General features: G+C 39.4%; 1 protein-coding gene across 8 annotated transcripts in view; it reads right to left on the bottom strand.

Moving 5' to 3' along the window:
• Positions 1-17315, bottom strand: part of RBMS3 (RNA binding motif single stranded interacting protein 3) — a 708718-nt gene that overhangs the window by 255325 nt on the left and 436078 nt on the right. For all 8 annotated transcript variants that reach the window (XM_015544414.2, XM_015544418.2, XM_015544420.2 and 5 more), the window contains exon 5: positions 14529-14686. In XM_015544414.2, coding sequence (XP_015399900.1) covers positions 14529-14686 — 158 coding nt within the window. The remainder of the gene's footprint in view (positions 1-14528; positions 14687-17315) is intronic.

The following is a 17315-nucleotide window of genomic DNA, read 5'->3' as shown; positions in this document are numbered from 1 at the left end:
TCGGTGGATGGCTCTGTGCAGAGTTCTCTCCCAGAGGTAATACTGAGGCAGTATCTTATGTAACCCACAGAACACCGTCTGACAATTGAAAGTGCTGTAAATATCTATGGAATGTCTGAGTTACCAAACCTGAAAGGTAGGTCTTTTGGTTCTTCACAGAGAAGGCTCTGAGGCTTACACAGATGAACTACCTTGCCAATAAGGGGCAGAGTTGAGATTTTAACTAAGGCTTGTCTAACACCGAAGCTGAACTGCAGCTACTAAGCAATTGTGCTGAGGACTCCACAAAACAAGTTGACAACATGTGCTGTATTTCCACCGCCTGCAGTGTAGAGCGATGATTAATACGGTGGTAATATCAGCATCTCTGACGCTTTTATTGAAAATGCACTGGGTGAAGGTACAAAAGGGAATCATTAGGTGCCCGGAATGTGAGAGGAGAACATAAACACGTAAACTTCAGGTCCTGAACTTCCTTCATTTTGAATTTTGGAAAATCCTCTATTTTCTCCTACTAGATCTCACTATCCCTAAACTAGGTTTCTGGGGCCAAATTTTGCCATCTCACTTGCAAGCTAATGAATGAGCATTTTGAACTCTATCAATATCCTAATGTCAATATTGGCAGGGTTGCCCTATCCTAAGTAGACTCGGATTGGCAACATTTTCTAAATAATTAACTATAGTTGGGCTTTATTATTTTATGACAGTGGATGGGGAAGATAAAAATTAAAGGGCTGGTTCTGATTAAAGCAAATTAAATCCCCCAAACAGTACACTAGAGGCAAATACAAATTTGAAAAGCAGATCACACACATATGAAAGATGTGTATGAAATGTGTGAAATTTGTCTAAAAGGCAAAGTATAATTTTGGATTTTATGCTATTATTCATATGAGCTTTCTTCAAATGGAGCCCTTTAGCTCAAGTTATAAAACTTTCCTACCCCTAAATTTTCTGTGTGTTTTCAGGAGCATATTACATGCAGAGGAAACAAGATAAGGAAAAAAATATGCAAGCAAATGCCAAATAAGTTATACAATTATTATAGTTACAGGAATTCAAACGTGAGAGGAATTCCAGAAACCAGGGAAACACTGAGAAGTGGGCACAGAACGCCAAAAGGGCCCTTAGAGAAGTCATGAGGGCAGGGGGCTCACCTGACCCTGCGTCCTTTTAGAGGAGGTGAGGTAAACAGAACACTGTGCCTGAGTGGAAGGTTCCAGGGGTGTGAGGACACCAAACTCTCAGAGATAAGCTCAGAGATGCAGACAGAACATCTGAATTTTCAGGTTAAAGAATTCTAGATAGTATCAGGAGCATGTTCCAATGGGGGGCTATAATTATTTTCCGATTCAAAATTAAAAAAAAAAAAAAGATCTTTTCTGACATACATTCCTATGAGGCATGGGATGGAGGCACATTTTTCTGTATTGATACACATGGCAAATCTCTACCAGCAAGCAACAATGACTTCCCAGGTATGAGATGAGTACAGAACGACAGAGCCAAAAATTTAGAAGAAGCCTATACTTGGTTTAAAACTCTGCTGGCACCATCTTGAAATTCTTAGTGACTTTCTAATTAGGGGTCCTGCATTTTTATCTTTCCCTGGGTCCTACAAATTATGTAGCTGGTCATGGTATGACAAGAAAGTACAGGAAACCAATCTGACTCATTAGAAAGTGCAGGAAACAAATAGGTTATTATTCATTTATCAAATGGTCCAATGGTTCCACATAGGCGTGATTTTATAGAACATCTGAAGAATGAATCAATTTTATGACTCTTTAAGCTTAATAATCTACAATTTTCATAAATAAAAATAAAAACAAAGAGAGCATTTTATTTACTGCTTAATCACAACTTCCCCAAATCAGATGATATTTGGGGTTAGGAAAACAAGATGAATCTTTCTCCATTCCAAATATCTAGGAATAGCTAAGTACAATTTTCCTAACTCCTTCAAGGTTTTCTTTTGGTGGAATCTTTTACAGTAAATCTTCCAACTTGTTATTGTTATCATTATTATTATTATTATTTTGGAAGTAGGAAACTTCCATTTCTAGGAACAAAAGAATTCTAATTTTGCTCTATCTTCCCACAGGATCTACTATCTATTGTCTCTTAGGAACAATAACCTTCCCTCCTACCAGAGACATGAATGGGAGAGGAAATGTAAGCCCTTAATTACTACAGATGTTACTTTATGGAATTTTTATTCCAGGAGAGCTACAGAATGAAAAGCTTATACCCTAGAGCCCCCTCCCTGCTCAATTTATCTCTGGATACTCATCTAGATAAAAGGCAGTTAGAATCTAAAGCTTGGTTGCATGAGTCCTGCAAATCAAATCCTTTCTCTTTGTCTTAAAATGACATGGAATTCTAAATGAAGACTAAACTAGATTGGGGTGTGTGTGTGTGTGTGTGTGCACAGGCTTGTTAATTCTATTTAATGTGTTTTAGGAAATACAGAGGAAGCCAAAGTAGAAAATCAGGTGGCTCACCCACTCTACCCCCCTAAAATATTTTTGCTCTGGATTGAAAGCCTCAAGTCTTCCCTTTTGGATTCTAAGTATGATCATCTTTTCTTAAGACTATTTTACAGCCATATCAAGCCGGATGGGGGCTGTTTCTGGTAACACAAAGACAGCGGCGTAGATTGTTCACTTTGGCTTCATTCAGATTTAACTAAGTGAATGTCTGCAGTGAGCCTTTAGAGACTCTCGTCTCTGAAAGAATAAATGCAATAAAAGTCTGTTTTCTGTAGCTGCCGGCGCTTAGTGTCAAACCATGTTATGCTGCACCACCCAGCAGTGACAATTTCATTTTAATACACGGGGCACATTTTAACAAGGCAAAGCAGTCCCAGCAAAGGTGCAGATAGAGGAGCTATCAAGGGAAAGGCTCAGTGTTCCTCTTGCATTTTATGTGGGAACAGAACAAAAGTGAGGCTGGAGCTCTAGGGGGGAAGATACTGCATTTGAATAGCCACCTTTGGAAGAATGTGTCCATTCTCTTCTCAAGTTCACAATTAGCCACTTTGAAATGCCAGCTCAAGCTATCTGCAATCTGGCCCACGCTTCAGTTGAAACTGACACTAGCATTATGAAGTGAGTTTGAAAAGGCGGCATGCCAGACAAAGCTGCCTTTACACGTCGCTTTCAGACGGGCCACTGAATCACTACAACCACATCTATTCTTCCCAGGCGGTACCTGAACCCCCTTGAGTACCTCGGGACAGCTCGCGTGCCAGGCCAACCATTCACCCGAAGATACATTAATTAGGTTCTTACAAGGCTCCAATCATTGTATAAAGCTTCAGGGTTTTCTGTTAGGTCTGATGTTTAAATATAAATACACATTAAAGGTCCCGTTTGACATTCTTTCTTGTCTCAGTGCCTAGGAACCTGGCTTCAGTGTCATTCAAAACAAATCGCAGAATTGTGATTAAAAAAAAAAATCCTTTTTTTTTTTTTTTTTACAACAGCTACTAAGGGGAACCAGTTTCACAGCCAATACAATTCCCACAGGCAAATTACATCAGAGGAGAGCTTGATCCAGTATTAGTAGAACGTTCTGGGTCAGACTTAACACACCAAGGTGGAAGAGAACTTTGCAATATCATCTGCAGCCTATCTATCTCACCTCAACAGAGCATCTCTCAGTTTATGATCTTGAAGCAATAAGCATTATTAACCATATATTTAAAACAAATCCACCCCGTCATTTATTTTGGTTAATTAGAGGTTTCCGCTATTGTGAAATTTTTGTGGTTTTGCAATCACAGGCTCTGTACAAATTATTGGCAACTTAGAATATCCAACATTGCAAGCCAGTCATCCATCTAAATCCGGCTGGAGTTGCGCAAAGGGTCAATATCAACAGATTTTTTAAAAGTACTAAAATGTGCACTCTTTCTGAGATTTCAAAAATAAATTACATCACTTACTGCTTCGTCTATTGTAATGGAAAGAACAACAGTTGAGTCCCGGGAACAAAGACTGAGTGAACAAGCTGAATTTTCTTCTTCGTTTTTGCAATGTGTGCTCTAGTTTGTGCAATCTGTGCTCTACCTGCCAGGTGCTTGACATTCTTAGGATGCAAGTGTCATAAATGCTTAACAACGAAGCAGAGTGGCCTCCTCCCATTGTCCTTTGCCGACACCCAGGCATTTGGGTGATGTCTTACTCAGCATTAAAACACATTCCTCTTAGGATACGAAACTATGGATAATATTTGACCAATTAAAACCCACTCCAGAGTTTTAGAATCACACAATTTCAGGACTAGAAAGAGCCACGGATATCAACTTCTAAATTGTACAGATGAAGAAACTACTACCAGTTGCCTTGTCTAAAGAGTGGTCAGTGGATGAGCCTGAAACAGAATCTTTGTCTCTTGACTCTCAGTTCAGATGGCTTACCTGGGAGACGTGGAGCTCCATTGCTGGCCTCCCATCATCCTTCCTGATTTCCCATACTTGTCTACTTTAATGCGTCCTGATGCTGGAAAGACCTTGCTACCTCCATTCCATTCAACCTCTACTAACTGGCCTGTGATCTGATGTCACAAGAAGGGCACTTCACATCTTTGGGAATCTTTCCAAAAATCTATACATAGTATGGATACTATCATGAGAAAAACATCAGATAAACCCAGATCTGGAGACATTCCCCAGAATACCTGGCTAGTACTACCTAGGAAAAACAAGGAAAGTCTGATATTGTCACAAACCTCAGCTGAGTGATCAGGCATGACAACTACATACAAAAATGGTACCCTGGACTGGATTCTAGGACAGAAAAAGGATGTCAGTGGAAATATTAGTGAAATCCAAATAAGTCTGGAGTTTAGTTAATAGTAATGTACCAATGTCAGTTTCTTAATTTTGACATATGTACCATGGTAATTAATGTAAGGTGTCAACAATGGGGGGAAATGGGTGTGGTGTATATGGGAACTCTTTATTACTTCTATAACTTTTCTGTTAAATTAAACTTATTCCAAAATAAAATATTTACTTAAAAATGACTGTAGGGGGGCACCTGGGTGGCTCAGTTAGGCATCCGACTCTTGCTTTCGGCCCAGGTCATGATTTGGCAGTTTCGTGGGTTCAAGCCCCACCTCGGGCTCTGTGTTGGTAGCACAGAGCCTGCTTGGGACTCTCTCTCCCTCTATGTGCCCCCCCACCTCCCCATTAGTGCTATCTCTGTCTCTCTCAAAATAAATAAATAAACTTAAAATAAATAAATAAATAAAAATGACTGTAGGGGTGTCTGGGTGACTCCATTGGTTAGGTGACTAACTCTTGATTTTGGTTCAGGTCACGATCTCATGATTCATGGGTTTGAGCGCCACAATTGGGACTGGCAGCACAGAGCCTGCTTGGGTTTCTCTCTCTCCCTCTCTCTCTCTCAGCACCCTCCCTCAAAATAAATAAATAAACTTTAACAAAAATAAACAAAAATGACTGTACATTATAATTATTACCAAACTATTTTTAAAAATATCAATTCTGGGCCCAAGCCCAGGAGATTCTAACTTAATTGCTTTGGCATGAAGTCCAGGGACATATTTTTCAAAGTCACCCAGGTGATTCCAGTGTGTAGCCAGGGCTGAAAATGACTGTTCTAGAGCTGTTTTGTCAATGTCCCAAACTGGATGTTTTGTCTGGACTTCAGAAAAGTTCTAAAGATTCTGAAATGGTTGTCAACATTTAACGACTGGGAGACTTCACACGGAAATCTGGATTCCTGATTCCTCTTGAAAGGTAAGATGATCTATTCCATGTTTTCTGCAGTGGCAACTAAGGTACAATAAAAATAAATTTAGACTTTGCCCCTGGTTTCTGACATAGAACTCCTAAACCGGTGGTGATAGCAATGTCCTTTGTTACTTATAATGAGGCCCTTTTGGCTATACCTGAGTTTACGTTAATGAGATGACTCAAGATGGGACCCCTAGATAGATCCAGAATGGGGCTGATCACCGCAAAGACCAAATGATTGGAGGTTTGGAGACTTCAGCCCCACTCACCACCTCAGGGGTTGGGAGAGGGGTTAGAGATTGAGCTCAATCATTAATGGCCAGTAAATGAATCAACCATGCCCATGCAATAAAACCTCCATAATAACTACTAAACAACAGAGTTCAAACATAAGTAAAGTGTTTTCATGAGTTCTGTGGTTGTTCTAGTGAATCATCAAATCTGAGGGGGTCAAGGGAACCCATGACTATATAGTTGGCTTGATAGAAATGTGAGTAGCTCTTGCTATTTGGGGCTGGGGTCTGAAGTGGGGACAGTCTTGTGGGACTGAACCTTTAACCCATGAGTTCTGATGATAACTCTACAGAGTTAGTGTTAGAACTGAATTCAATTCAATTGTTGGACACCCAGTTGGTGTCAGATAATTGGAGAATTGGTATGGAAAAACAACATGTATGTGTTACTAGAAAAAGCCACATGTTTGGTTTGAAAAAAAAGACATCATGGCAACCATGAACTAAAGTTGAATAGCTGCTTTCTTTTTTTTTTAAACTTTAGTGTTTATTTATTATTTTTGAGAGAGAAAGAAAGAGTGTGAGCAAGGGAGGGGCAGAGAGAGGGGGAGACACAGAATCCCAAGTAGGCTCCAGGCTCTGAGCTGTCAGCACACAGCCTCACACGGGGCTCAAACTCATAAACCACAAGGTCATGACCTGAGCTGAAGTCGGACTCTTAACTGACTCAGCCACCCAGTCACCCTGAACAGCTACTTTCTTTAAACAGAGCCAATTTGCCATCAATCCTACCAACCTCTATCAACTGCCAATGTTGAGGTAAAGTAGCAGATGCTTAGTTATCGTTGACTACTTTTTCTTTGCTTTTTTTTTTTTTTTCATTAGTGAAGTCCAGGGGAAAGAAAAATAGTTAATTTATCCATGAGTTTTCTGTTTGCCCCTCTTTATGTCTTCTCTGCTCTATGCCTCGAAGAAGTGATCCATCTATGAACAGTATTGTCTTAGCTCTTTTATGTGATAGCTTTTCATGGGGTTCAGCCACTGGGGGCCTGGTAGGAGTAGAGAGAAGTCTGGCCAGCTCCTCCCTATTCTCTCTTTGCTTTGGCACTATCTCTCTGGCCGGGACTGCATCTCTCCCAGTTTCCAGCTGCTCCAGGCAGCCCCTTCTCCAGGGCTCTGGGTCTTGCTGGCCCTGGGAGCACTCCTGTACCTGCCTTCAGCTGTCTCAGGGTAGTAAGAGCTTCCTTCTGGTCATCCCTGGGTTTCTCAACATCCTTTGTCAGATCCCTGCCTTCTCCCCACACTTTTGTAAATACTGCTTCATTCTAGTCTCTTTAGATGAATCATTTGGGGTGAAATTCTGTGTGCAGCCAGCATGCTGATGGCTATGCCATAAAACTATCAACGCTCGAGGAACAAAATCATCCTGGAGGCTCTGTGTTTCAAGAAAAATGGAAGGGGGAGAGAAAAAAAAAAGGTTTCTTTTACACTCAGTCTGGGAACTGCTTGTTTCTTAGATTATCTGCCAACATCCGGTTGACACCATAACCTAAATCTGTCTTTTACCCATAGGTTAATGTTTTCAAAAGAAGTTTAGATAAAGAAATGAAAGAAAATTAAATTAAAAACCTTAAAACTGAGATAAATGAGGAATTGATACGTATAGTATGTTCAGATCTAGAAAAATCCTACCACTAAATGCCACTGGAATTCATTATCACTTTTAATCAATCTCTTTGAGCTGCAGGCACATTTGATTCCTAGATATTATTATCTGTTATATTTCTTTTCTCTCCTCTATGAAATAGTAGCTTTGCCTTTTTTCTGTTTCTTAAACATGCCAAACTTGGCCCTACCTCAGATCTCTGATTGCCTTTCCCCTTTGACAGGATTCCCTATCCAACCTTACCAAGAGCCTCTTATGCTGGTTCCTTATCATCTGTATCTCAGTTTATATGCTGTAGGGGAGCAGCAATGGTTACTGCTTCCAACTTCAATGTAACAAAGTTCTACAATTTTAGTTTTACATGAGTAAACAATATTCATAACTCTCCTCTCATCCCACAGAGGATGATCTTTGGGATCCAGTCATTTCGTTTCATAATGATAAAATAATAGAGTATATGTTTTCCCTCCTCTAAATTTTTATAAAGCCATGAGTTGAGTCCAGGAGATTTCAAAATTATAGATGATTTGATGCAATTTTATTTATTTGCTTGTTCATTTGGTTGGTTGACTGGTTGGTTGGTTGGTTGGTTGGTTTGGGTCTTGAAATCCAGGGCTCTGAAAACATGGAAAAGAAAGCAGCAGAATGTTCTGCATGACTATCTCCAGTCATGATCATGATTTACTGATGGTGAATGAAGACAAAGAGACAATGGGTACAAACAGTACAGTACAGACAATGGGTACAATGGATATAAATGAAGAAAAACATAAGATGAGAACAAAGATCAAGAAGCTGAAGGATGGACCAGGAGTTTACTCTCCAGTGGATCACATTTGCTGGCAATTAGGTGAAGAATTAAAATTACTGAAAGGAATTAGAGCACTTGGGTGGCTCTGTAGGTTAAACATCTGATTCTTGATTTCTGCTCAGGTCATGATCTCAGGGTTCCTGAGATTGGGCTCCGTACTGCCAGTGCGGAGTCTGCTTGGGATTCTCTCTCTCTCTCTCTCTCTCTCTCTCTCTCTCTCTCTCTCTCTCTCCCTCTCTGGCCCTCCCATGCTCTCTCTCTGTCTCTCTCTCTCTCTCAAAATAAATAAAATAAAGGTATAAAAAGTAACAAACAAAAAATAAAGCTACTGCAAGAAGTAACAGCTTTTATTCTCTTCAATCTCGGCAAACACCGTAACCTCTTTTTGTGCAAACACACCTGTGGTTTGGAGATCACTAATCACTAGATTCACACTTTAGAGATTTTCTCAGCTCGCATTTGATATCCTTGTTCCATACAGGTTTGAGGTAGTAATGGCAGAACTATTGCCAAAACAGCAAGGGGGGACGTTTTAACACAAAGATGGACTCAAGGTAGATATGATCAAAACACATAGTTAACAACGAAAACACAATGAGATAAGCTTGATGGTCATTTTACAGGATCATTTATTTGCCTACAAAAGAAGCATTGGTATTTGCTTTGTGATCTTTTACATTCCCATCTTTTCATTATGCTTACTCTGAATCAAAGTTCCTCATATTTCAGGAGGTGGGAGCAGATAGGGAACAAGAAGTATCAGGGAGTAAAAGGTAAATCAATAAAATTGCTACAATATTCAACACTAAGAAAAAACACAGAAAGAATATTTGGAGCCTGATTCTTAATAATTCTGGTTTTTAATGATCAGGCTGGCATCTGTCTGCCTATAACCACAATTATTTATTTATTTTTTACTTCATGAAAAGAAAGAACTGAAATTATTTAATTGGAAAACTTGTTCGTTCAGCATGGAGGGGGCACAACACAGGGCTGGCTGCCCATATGTTAAAAGTCATTCAAACAAAACTCCATGAGAATCAAATTAAGAGTACTGAGGAGGGGTGAAAAATACTGCAAAATACAAAGGTCTCTGTGCTCAGCAGTCTCACGCTCTTTAGCTCACCAGGGGACAGTAAATGCATTTCTTAAAGAGGTTCCATGTTCCCAGATGTTGAAGCCGGATTAATTGTGAATGTTTACCCCCCATCCCTTCTGCACTTTGGGTCATTCTTCACCGGCCTCACATAACACTCTCTCAATGTGATTTTTGTTAGACAAATGGTCTCATGTTTCTGGGAATGGGAAATGCATAACGTGAACACACAGTCATGTCCCTCTAGCCTCAGGCTGATTTATGTGCTGATCCTCACCCTGGAAGGCAAGGTAGTCTGTTGGCACCCGTGAGCTCTGCAGCAGTGGGTCTGACTTGTCTGACTGTCAGCATTCCCACCATAAACTGCTGTTTTTAGAGGTTTATGACTTGGCTATAAAATGTTGCCTAGAGGGCGGTGGATCTTGCAAAATTGTTTTAAGTTACAAGAGAGTAGAAAAAAAAAAAAGAAAACAAAAAAAACCCCACAAACATAAAGAAACATAAAAAATAAAATAAAATGTCTGTAATTTCAGACATATATCTCATGCTTCTGGAACTTTGAAAAGGCTATAATTGTGCTGTCTGTGCACCCTACTGGCATTCAAATCTATGCTTTGAAGTTCAGTGTTTTAAATATAAAATGAAGATACTACCTTTACTTTGAAGAGATGGTTATCAAAGCAGATTAATGTATAGCTTGCAAGTAAAATAATAATGGTGGGGGGGGGAGCTTTCTAGTTAAAGAATTTTAGGATCTCTTGCACATGAAACAAGGACCACATCTGGTGGTCAGAAGTGATCACTGGTAATACTCAAAATGAAGCCTTCTGAAAAAATTTATTCAGGTTATGTAAATTGAGAGAGTCATAAATTCAAGAGATACATCCAATTTACCAGGCACAATTACATGACTACTGTTCTTCCAATCAAATAAGCATTTTCTTTTAATAGTGCCTGTGGCACTGTGAACTTTTAGAAGAAACAATTTGTAAATCAATAACAGTTGAGCTGATCTGACTGTAGTTTGCTCTAAAATTCCAAGACACCCATCTCAGAAGTGGCTTATTATCATCAAATGCTACCTCCCTGCAAACCCTTATAGTCAAAAACAAACAAAAAACAAAAACAAAACACTTGAAGTGATCCCATTTGTTTATCATCAAAAATTCACTGAAGATCAATTATGTGTCAGACAACATTCTAGGTGCTGGGACAGGCATGAAGAAGAACACAACATGGTCCCTACCCTTGAAGAACAGGGAGGGAGGTGGGTTCATGACTAGTACATGTGAGAAAGTCTGCAGTGTGATAGACGTATCAACAGGAATCAACTCCATCGGAAGAATGAGGTCCAGCAGTTTGAGATTTCGCAGGCCTTCCAGAAGATTTGAGAACCAGTCCTAAGGCCCTAACGCTATGCTCTTCCAAGTTTAGAGAGCACGAGAGTCACCTAAAACATCGATTGTCAAACCCCAACCAGCCCTGCTCATTGCTGATTCAGTAGGTCTGGGATAGGGCCCCCAAATTGCATTTCTAATAATTTCTCAAGCAATGCTGAGGTTTCCGTCCTGGAAACTAAACTTAGAGAACCACTGTCCCAAGGCATCCATTGCAATATAATCCATTAAGTTCTCTCACTGTGCACTATCCTGGGAAGAAATGAGAAAACAGTCACTCGAGTCATCTCTGTTTTGTGGTTCAGAGACAGAGCTCCAAATGAGAAATGGTGGCCAGAAAAAAAGGGATATTTAAAAAGGAGGAGGGGCGTCTCTTGATTTCGACTCAGGTCATGATCCCAGGGTTGTGAGATAGAGCCCTGTATCAGACTCCGTGCTGAGCATGGAGTCTGCTTAAGATTCATTCTCTCTCTCTCTCTCTCTCTCTCTCTCTCTCTCTCTCTCTCTCCCCCTCTGTCTCTCTCTCTCCCTCTGTCCCTCTCCCCAACTCATGTTCTCTCTAAAAAATAAAATAAAATAAAATACACACACACACATATAATAAAAAAACAATAAATGAATAAAAGAAGGAACACTTGTGCAAGAGTTAATTTGTGAATGATCGTGCTTATTAAGGCAGTAGCCACAGTGATTTGAGAAAATGCAGAGCAAATGTCCAAGTGTGAGGAAAGAGGAATTTGGTCAGACTCACTTACCTATGATATAGCTAAGAGTATTTTCTCACGTATTCAAATTAGGTAAATTATGTGGGATCCTGCGCCTTGGGATTTCAAGTCTAAGACACACGGAGAATGAAATACTGATCCTTCATCAGTTTTCTGGCTTCTTACAAAAGAGGCAGGGCCATAGTTTCTTTTGATTTCTTAGGAATAAGAAATCACTGCCTTGATTTGAACCTATGTTTTCCTTTTCAGTTCATGTGCTAACTTTCTGAAACTAGAAAATACCATGATTTAGAGTGTGGAGACCTGAGTCTCAGTATTGGAGTGTGACTGATAATTCATATTCAAAGCTTAAAGTTTTAAAATGCTACTGCTTGGGGTTTAGTCATTGGGGAACTCCATAGAAAGGTAATTACACTAACCACCCTCCACCCATCCACCCCTTCCAACAGTGAAAAGGAAATATGATTTACGCAAATGTTGAATCCAGTGGGTGAAGATACAAATTAAATAGTGAATTTATTATGGTTTTGATAAATTTTATTTGGGAACACAACTCTGACAGGAGCTGTGACATGACCATCTAACTTTGGAGGCTGGAGTTAGAGGTCAGTAAAGGGTTCTTTGAAGAAAAGACATTTAAGCCAGTATCTGGAGGATAAATACGCAGAAGCCAGGGTAAGAGTCACGACAAGTGTAACAGTCAAGAAGGGTTTCTTGTGCCCAGCATACAGGGCAGGAAGAGAGAAGGCCAGGAAGTTGAGTGATGTCATGGATAATGATGTCAGGAATGATGTCGGCAAGGCTGGGAAATCCAATCGCTCAGGCCATATGGAGGGATATATGGAGGCCATATGGAGGCCCCTGACATGCTCATATCTGTATTTTAAAGAATCATTTAGAACCTCTCTATGCAAAATGCCCCAAAAGAGGAAAGCTGCCTTCAAAGCGGGCATAACAGAACAATTTAAAATTCCCACTTTTCCTCAGTTCCTAAAGAAAACAAAACTTTACAGGTTTTTACTCTCTTATGACGCCATATACTATGATTATAGTTTTGCCTCTTACAATGTACATTACTGGCTTCTGCACTAAGAAGAATACTCTTCACTGTAAGCAAACTGAAAGCATATAGGAAAGACAAAAGTGAGAGAAATGATCAGCCCAATCTCTGGCTTATACGCTGAACTGTGCCTCCCCCTGAACCAATTCCTATGTTGAAGTCCTAGCGCCCAATAGCTCATAATGTTACTGGATATGGAGATAGGGCCTCGTAAGGGTGGCTCCTCATCCAATCTGATTGATGTCCTTTTAAAAAAAAGAGATTAATACGTAGACACAGAGGGAAGACCATGTGAAGACAAAGGGACAACAAGGTCATCTATGACAAAGCGAGAGGTCTCAGCCAAACCTGCCGGCACAATGATCTTAGACTTCTCTGGCTTCTAGAACTGTGAGAAAATAAATTTGTGTTGTTTAACCCACCCAGTCTCTTGTATGCTTTATGGCAGTCCTTGCAAATAATACACTCTGTACCAAAAGCCCCTTGTTAAAAAAAAAAAAAAAAAAGTCACCATAGGAGCTTATACACTATTCAAGATTAATTGCACTGGCAAAATTCAGAGCCCCAGGCAATGTGATTAGCTCTGCCTAGATGACGCAAAGGAACAGTTACGAACGATCTGGAAAAAGTGAATGCCGCAAGGATACATTCAAGTCAAGGAGATTTTCTTCCCTCTGCTTCCTTGTCTTCAAATCATCATGCATCTTGTATATCTACCAGTCTACTAGAACGTGGTGGGGAATCAGAACTTTAACGCATGGTCCATGACTTCTAGGAAGTCACGTTAGACATCAGTTCACAGTTAATTTCCAATTTGTTATCTTTCAAAGTGGGTTAATAAAAGTTGGTTTGCAATGGCGTTCCACATAATGGCAGGGTTCGTTATAAAGGGACACACCTGTCTACAATGGGCTGACTTCCAGATGACACGAACATCCATCCACTCATCCATGTGAAGTCAGCTGGAGACCCATAAACACACCAAGCCATGGGGACACAGCTCTTACTCTCATTCTTTGTTGTTAAGCAGTTTCTTTCTCTCTGAGGTTTCTTGAGCTTTGTTTTTCATGAAAGCACAGCAGGTACAACCATTTTAACTCTATTCCTGGCTGAGATCTTCTTTTGTAAACATTCCCTTAAAGTTAAGATGAAAACTACTTTTCCTTTTCCGACAACGAAAAAAGTACAATATTCTTTCTTCTGTGCTGTGTAAAACATCAAAACCACACAGCTAGGGCCTCTTAAATGCAAATGCCCTCCTGACCCCCCCTTATTTTTCTGGGTTCCTTAGGACTTTCCAACAATTCCTGTTTCTCAAATTCTTTCTTCTCTTCCTTCTCTTGACTGAGAAATTCTATCGTCTAATTCTTTGGAAATCAATGCAAAAGCATTTGGATGCTTTGTTCACCACATGGGCTCTTTAGCTTTGGGGTACTGGGCATTTATTACCACTAGCAGAAATTGGCAGCATCTGATTTTGCTAATCTACAGGCATAGAACTGGGAATTGGGTATGCATATCATTATGACCCAAGACACATATAACCATTCGATGTACATATTTTAGCAAGCACAACATATTTATAATTACAATGAAATTCTTTGGAGCGAGGCCAAGATACAGAGTCGGTTTGAAAAGCTACTTTTTCTGGAGAGGGGGGAAGGGGTAAAAACGTTCTATTACTGTGGGCCTTATGCTAGAAAGGAACGGAATTAAAAGGGAATCATGAGGAAAGACAAGTAACACACACACACGTAACAAGTGTTTTACCTGGCAAAGCCAACGCCTCTGCTGACTCCATTAGCATCTCTTAGTATTCTTGTGGAAATGACATGTCCAAAGGGTTTCAGCATGTTCTCAAGCTCCTGCTCATCCATAGAAATGGGGAGATTTGAGATGTATAGGTTTGTTGGGTCTTGCTCTTGTTGCTAAGGGGAAGAAACAAACGCATTAAGTTCTGAATATTGAAAAACGTATTCCACAAATGGCTAAACTTTTGCATGAACGGTGATATAGATTCCAATCTCCAACACACTCTTGAATGTTCGTTTTCTAAGGGTGCTACCTCTTTTTCATGAATTCCCTTCCCGTGGAGTGTTTCTTATAGAAACAATGTCATAAATGAAAACAAAGCTTTCTATTCAGCCTCCTTAGAAACGAAAAACAAACTTTTCTTGCAAATGAACTCAGGAAATGTGTATTCTCTTTGATTACCACTAACTACCATTGTTACTACCCCTGGGTCAACCACCATCACCACTAGTTACTAATGTTGCACTCAGTGAGTACTTACAACAGGGCTAAGCATTGTTATTCACAGTTAATGTGCATTATTTGAATCAACAATAAATATGATTGCTACCATTCTGCAGATGACAAAATTGACCCCTAACTTGTCCAAGTTACACAGCTGGTAAGTATCAAAGCCAGGGCTGAAATGTGGGGCTATCACCAAAGTCCATAGGCTTCACTGTTCAGCTGCCTTCCACTAGACCCATGGCTGTGGGAGGAGGGGAGTCACATCAGCCTCAGCATCATTGTGGAATTTGCTAAACATGAAAATCCTCAGGGCTTACCCCAGAACTACGGAATTAGAAACTTTGAGGGTGGGACAAGCAATCTGTATTTTGACAAGCCCTCCAGGTGATTCTGATGACTGCTCAAGTCTGGAAAATGCTATTCTACACCATACATGAATATTTATATATGAATGAGATAATGATGTCTATCATTTTCTAATCCAACAGCAATAGTGCTAAATAAGTTTCCTTAATAGAATGAGAACCCAAACAATTGCTAGCACGATCTCCATGTGTATGGACGCTCTCTATTTCACACACTGAATTAATGTTGGAATATAATTGTATATACGTTTCAAGATAAAACAACTGGAAACCTGCCATATTATAACCATTAATATCAAAATATATCATATATTTAAGTGCACCATTACATTTTAACCAAAGCAACAACCTTAACTTCAAGGATAAGTGAGATTACATTAGAAAAAAAATCCAAAATCTATAGGAAATGACATTATGTAATCATAAAACATCTTTTGTGAAGAGATACCATATTCTGTAGAATATGTGAGGTTTTAAGCATGATGAAAAAAATACAATGAACAAGATTCCAAGTATTGTTTCAAGTCAGAACCAGTTTTGGTATAAAACAAAACTATTGTTTTTAGTCTTGTTTTTTGTTTTATTTGAGAGACAGAGAGAGTGTGAGCAGGGGAAAGGGGCAGAGAGAGAGAATCTTAAGCACGTTCCACGCTCAGCATGGAGCCGATGTGGCGATTTTTCCCACGACCCTGGGATCAGGACTTGAGCCGAAATCACGAGTTGGACATTCAACTTATTGAAGCCACCTAAGCTACTGTTTTTAACTGCACTAAATATTCATACAGGTCATAATATTTTTATTAAGCTTTCAGATTAATAAGTTCTATCATTAGGTTAATTTTTTAAAACATAGTTTAGTTTCCAAGCTTTTGTATCACCATGGAAAATGGTAAACATAAACATAGAATCAATCAGAAAAAGACAACACAGCTTCAATATTTAGGAATAGTGTCAATGCAGAAACTATGCAGCTGTAGTCAGTCTCTTTCTCTTCCTCTCCCTCTCTCTCTAACACACACACACACACACACACACACACACACACACACACTAGCGTGATCCTAGAGAGAAACAGAGATGATATTATCTGTTATTCATTCCTAAATGGTCATGATTATGTTTGTTTTTTGGTTGGTTGTTTGCTTTGCTGGGGTGGTGGAAAGAAAAAAGAAAATAAAAAGTCGTGTGTCAGATACGTTAATAAAGAATCTTATGCACATACAATGTTTAAACTATTTCACTACCCACCATTTAATTTTAATCTTTATATTATCACTCCAAAGGTAGCTTGGCAAATATCATTATATTCATTGGATAATGAAGAAACGGAGCCATGAAGATTCATCATCTTGCCCAAGGACAATCTGATAATTAGTGACAGGGTTGGAATTAGATTTAGCAACCGGTTTCCTATCTTCCAGCTCAGCGTGTTTCTCACTAGCCCAGTGTTTCCCAAGCCTCAATCACCTGCATATTACCTGAGAAATCTTTGGCAGCCATGTATATTTTTTTATTTGCTTTCTTTAAACCAACATACCTTTGGCCTTAAATAAGTTCATTTAAAAAGTAATTTATGTTGCTACCAAACTAAAAATCTGGTATTACCTGGCATAAATAAATTACTGTAAGAACAGGAAACAAATCAGTGTTATTAAATTATAGCTAGATGCTGTTTGTTTGCAAAAGGCATTGACTCTCGTGATTGACTTTTTCTGTTACAAATGAGATTCGTAATTAAGACAGGAGTGACAAGCATGCTAACAGCAGATGGATTCTTTTTGTTCTGGGAAGAGTCAAAATTGAGACAGAATTCCAAAAAGAATAATTTTCTTATGATGCACTTTCTGGACCCCACACACCTAGATTTGCTTAAGTTCATTAAAGAGACATGTCCCACAGATTGAGAGTTCCGACATTAACCCTGAATTTCTCA

Source organism: Panthera tigris, chromosome C2 (assembly GCF_018350195.1).
Source record: "Panthera tigris isolate Pti1 chromosome C2, P.tigris_Pti1_mat1.1, whole genome shotgun sequence".
Lineage (NCBI taxonomy): Eukaryota > Metazoa > Chordata > Mammalia > Carnivora > Felidae > Panthera > Panthera tigris.
This window is presented reverse-complemented; position numbering and strand designations above follow the sequence as displayed.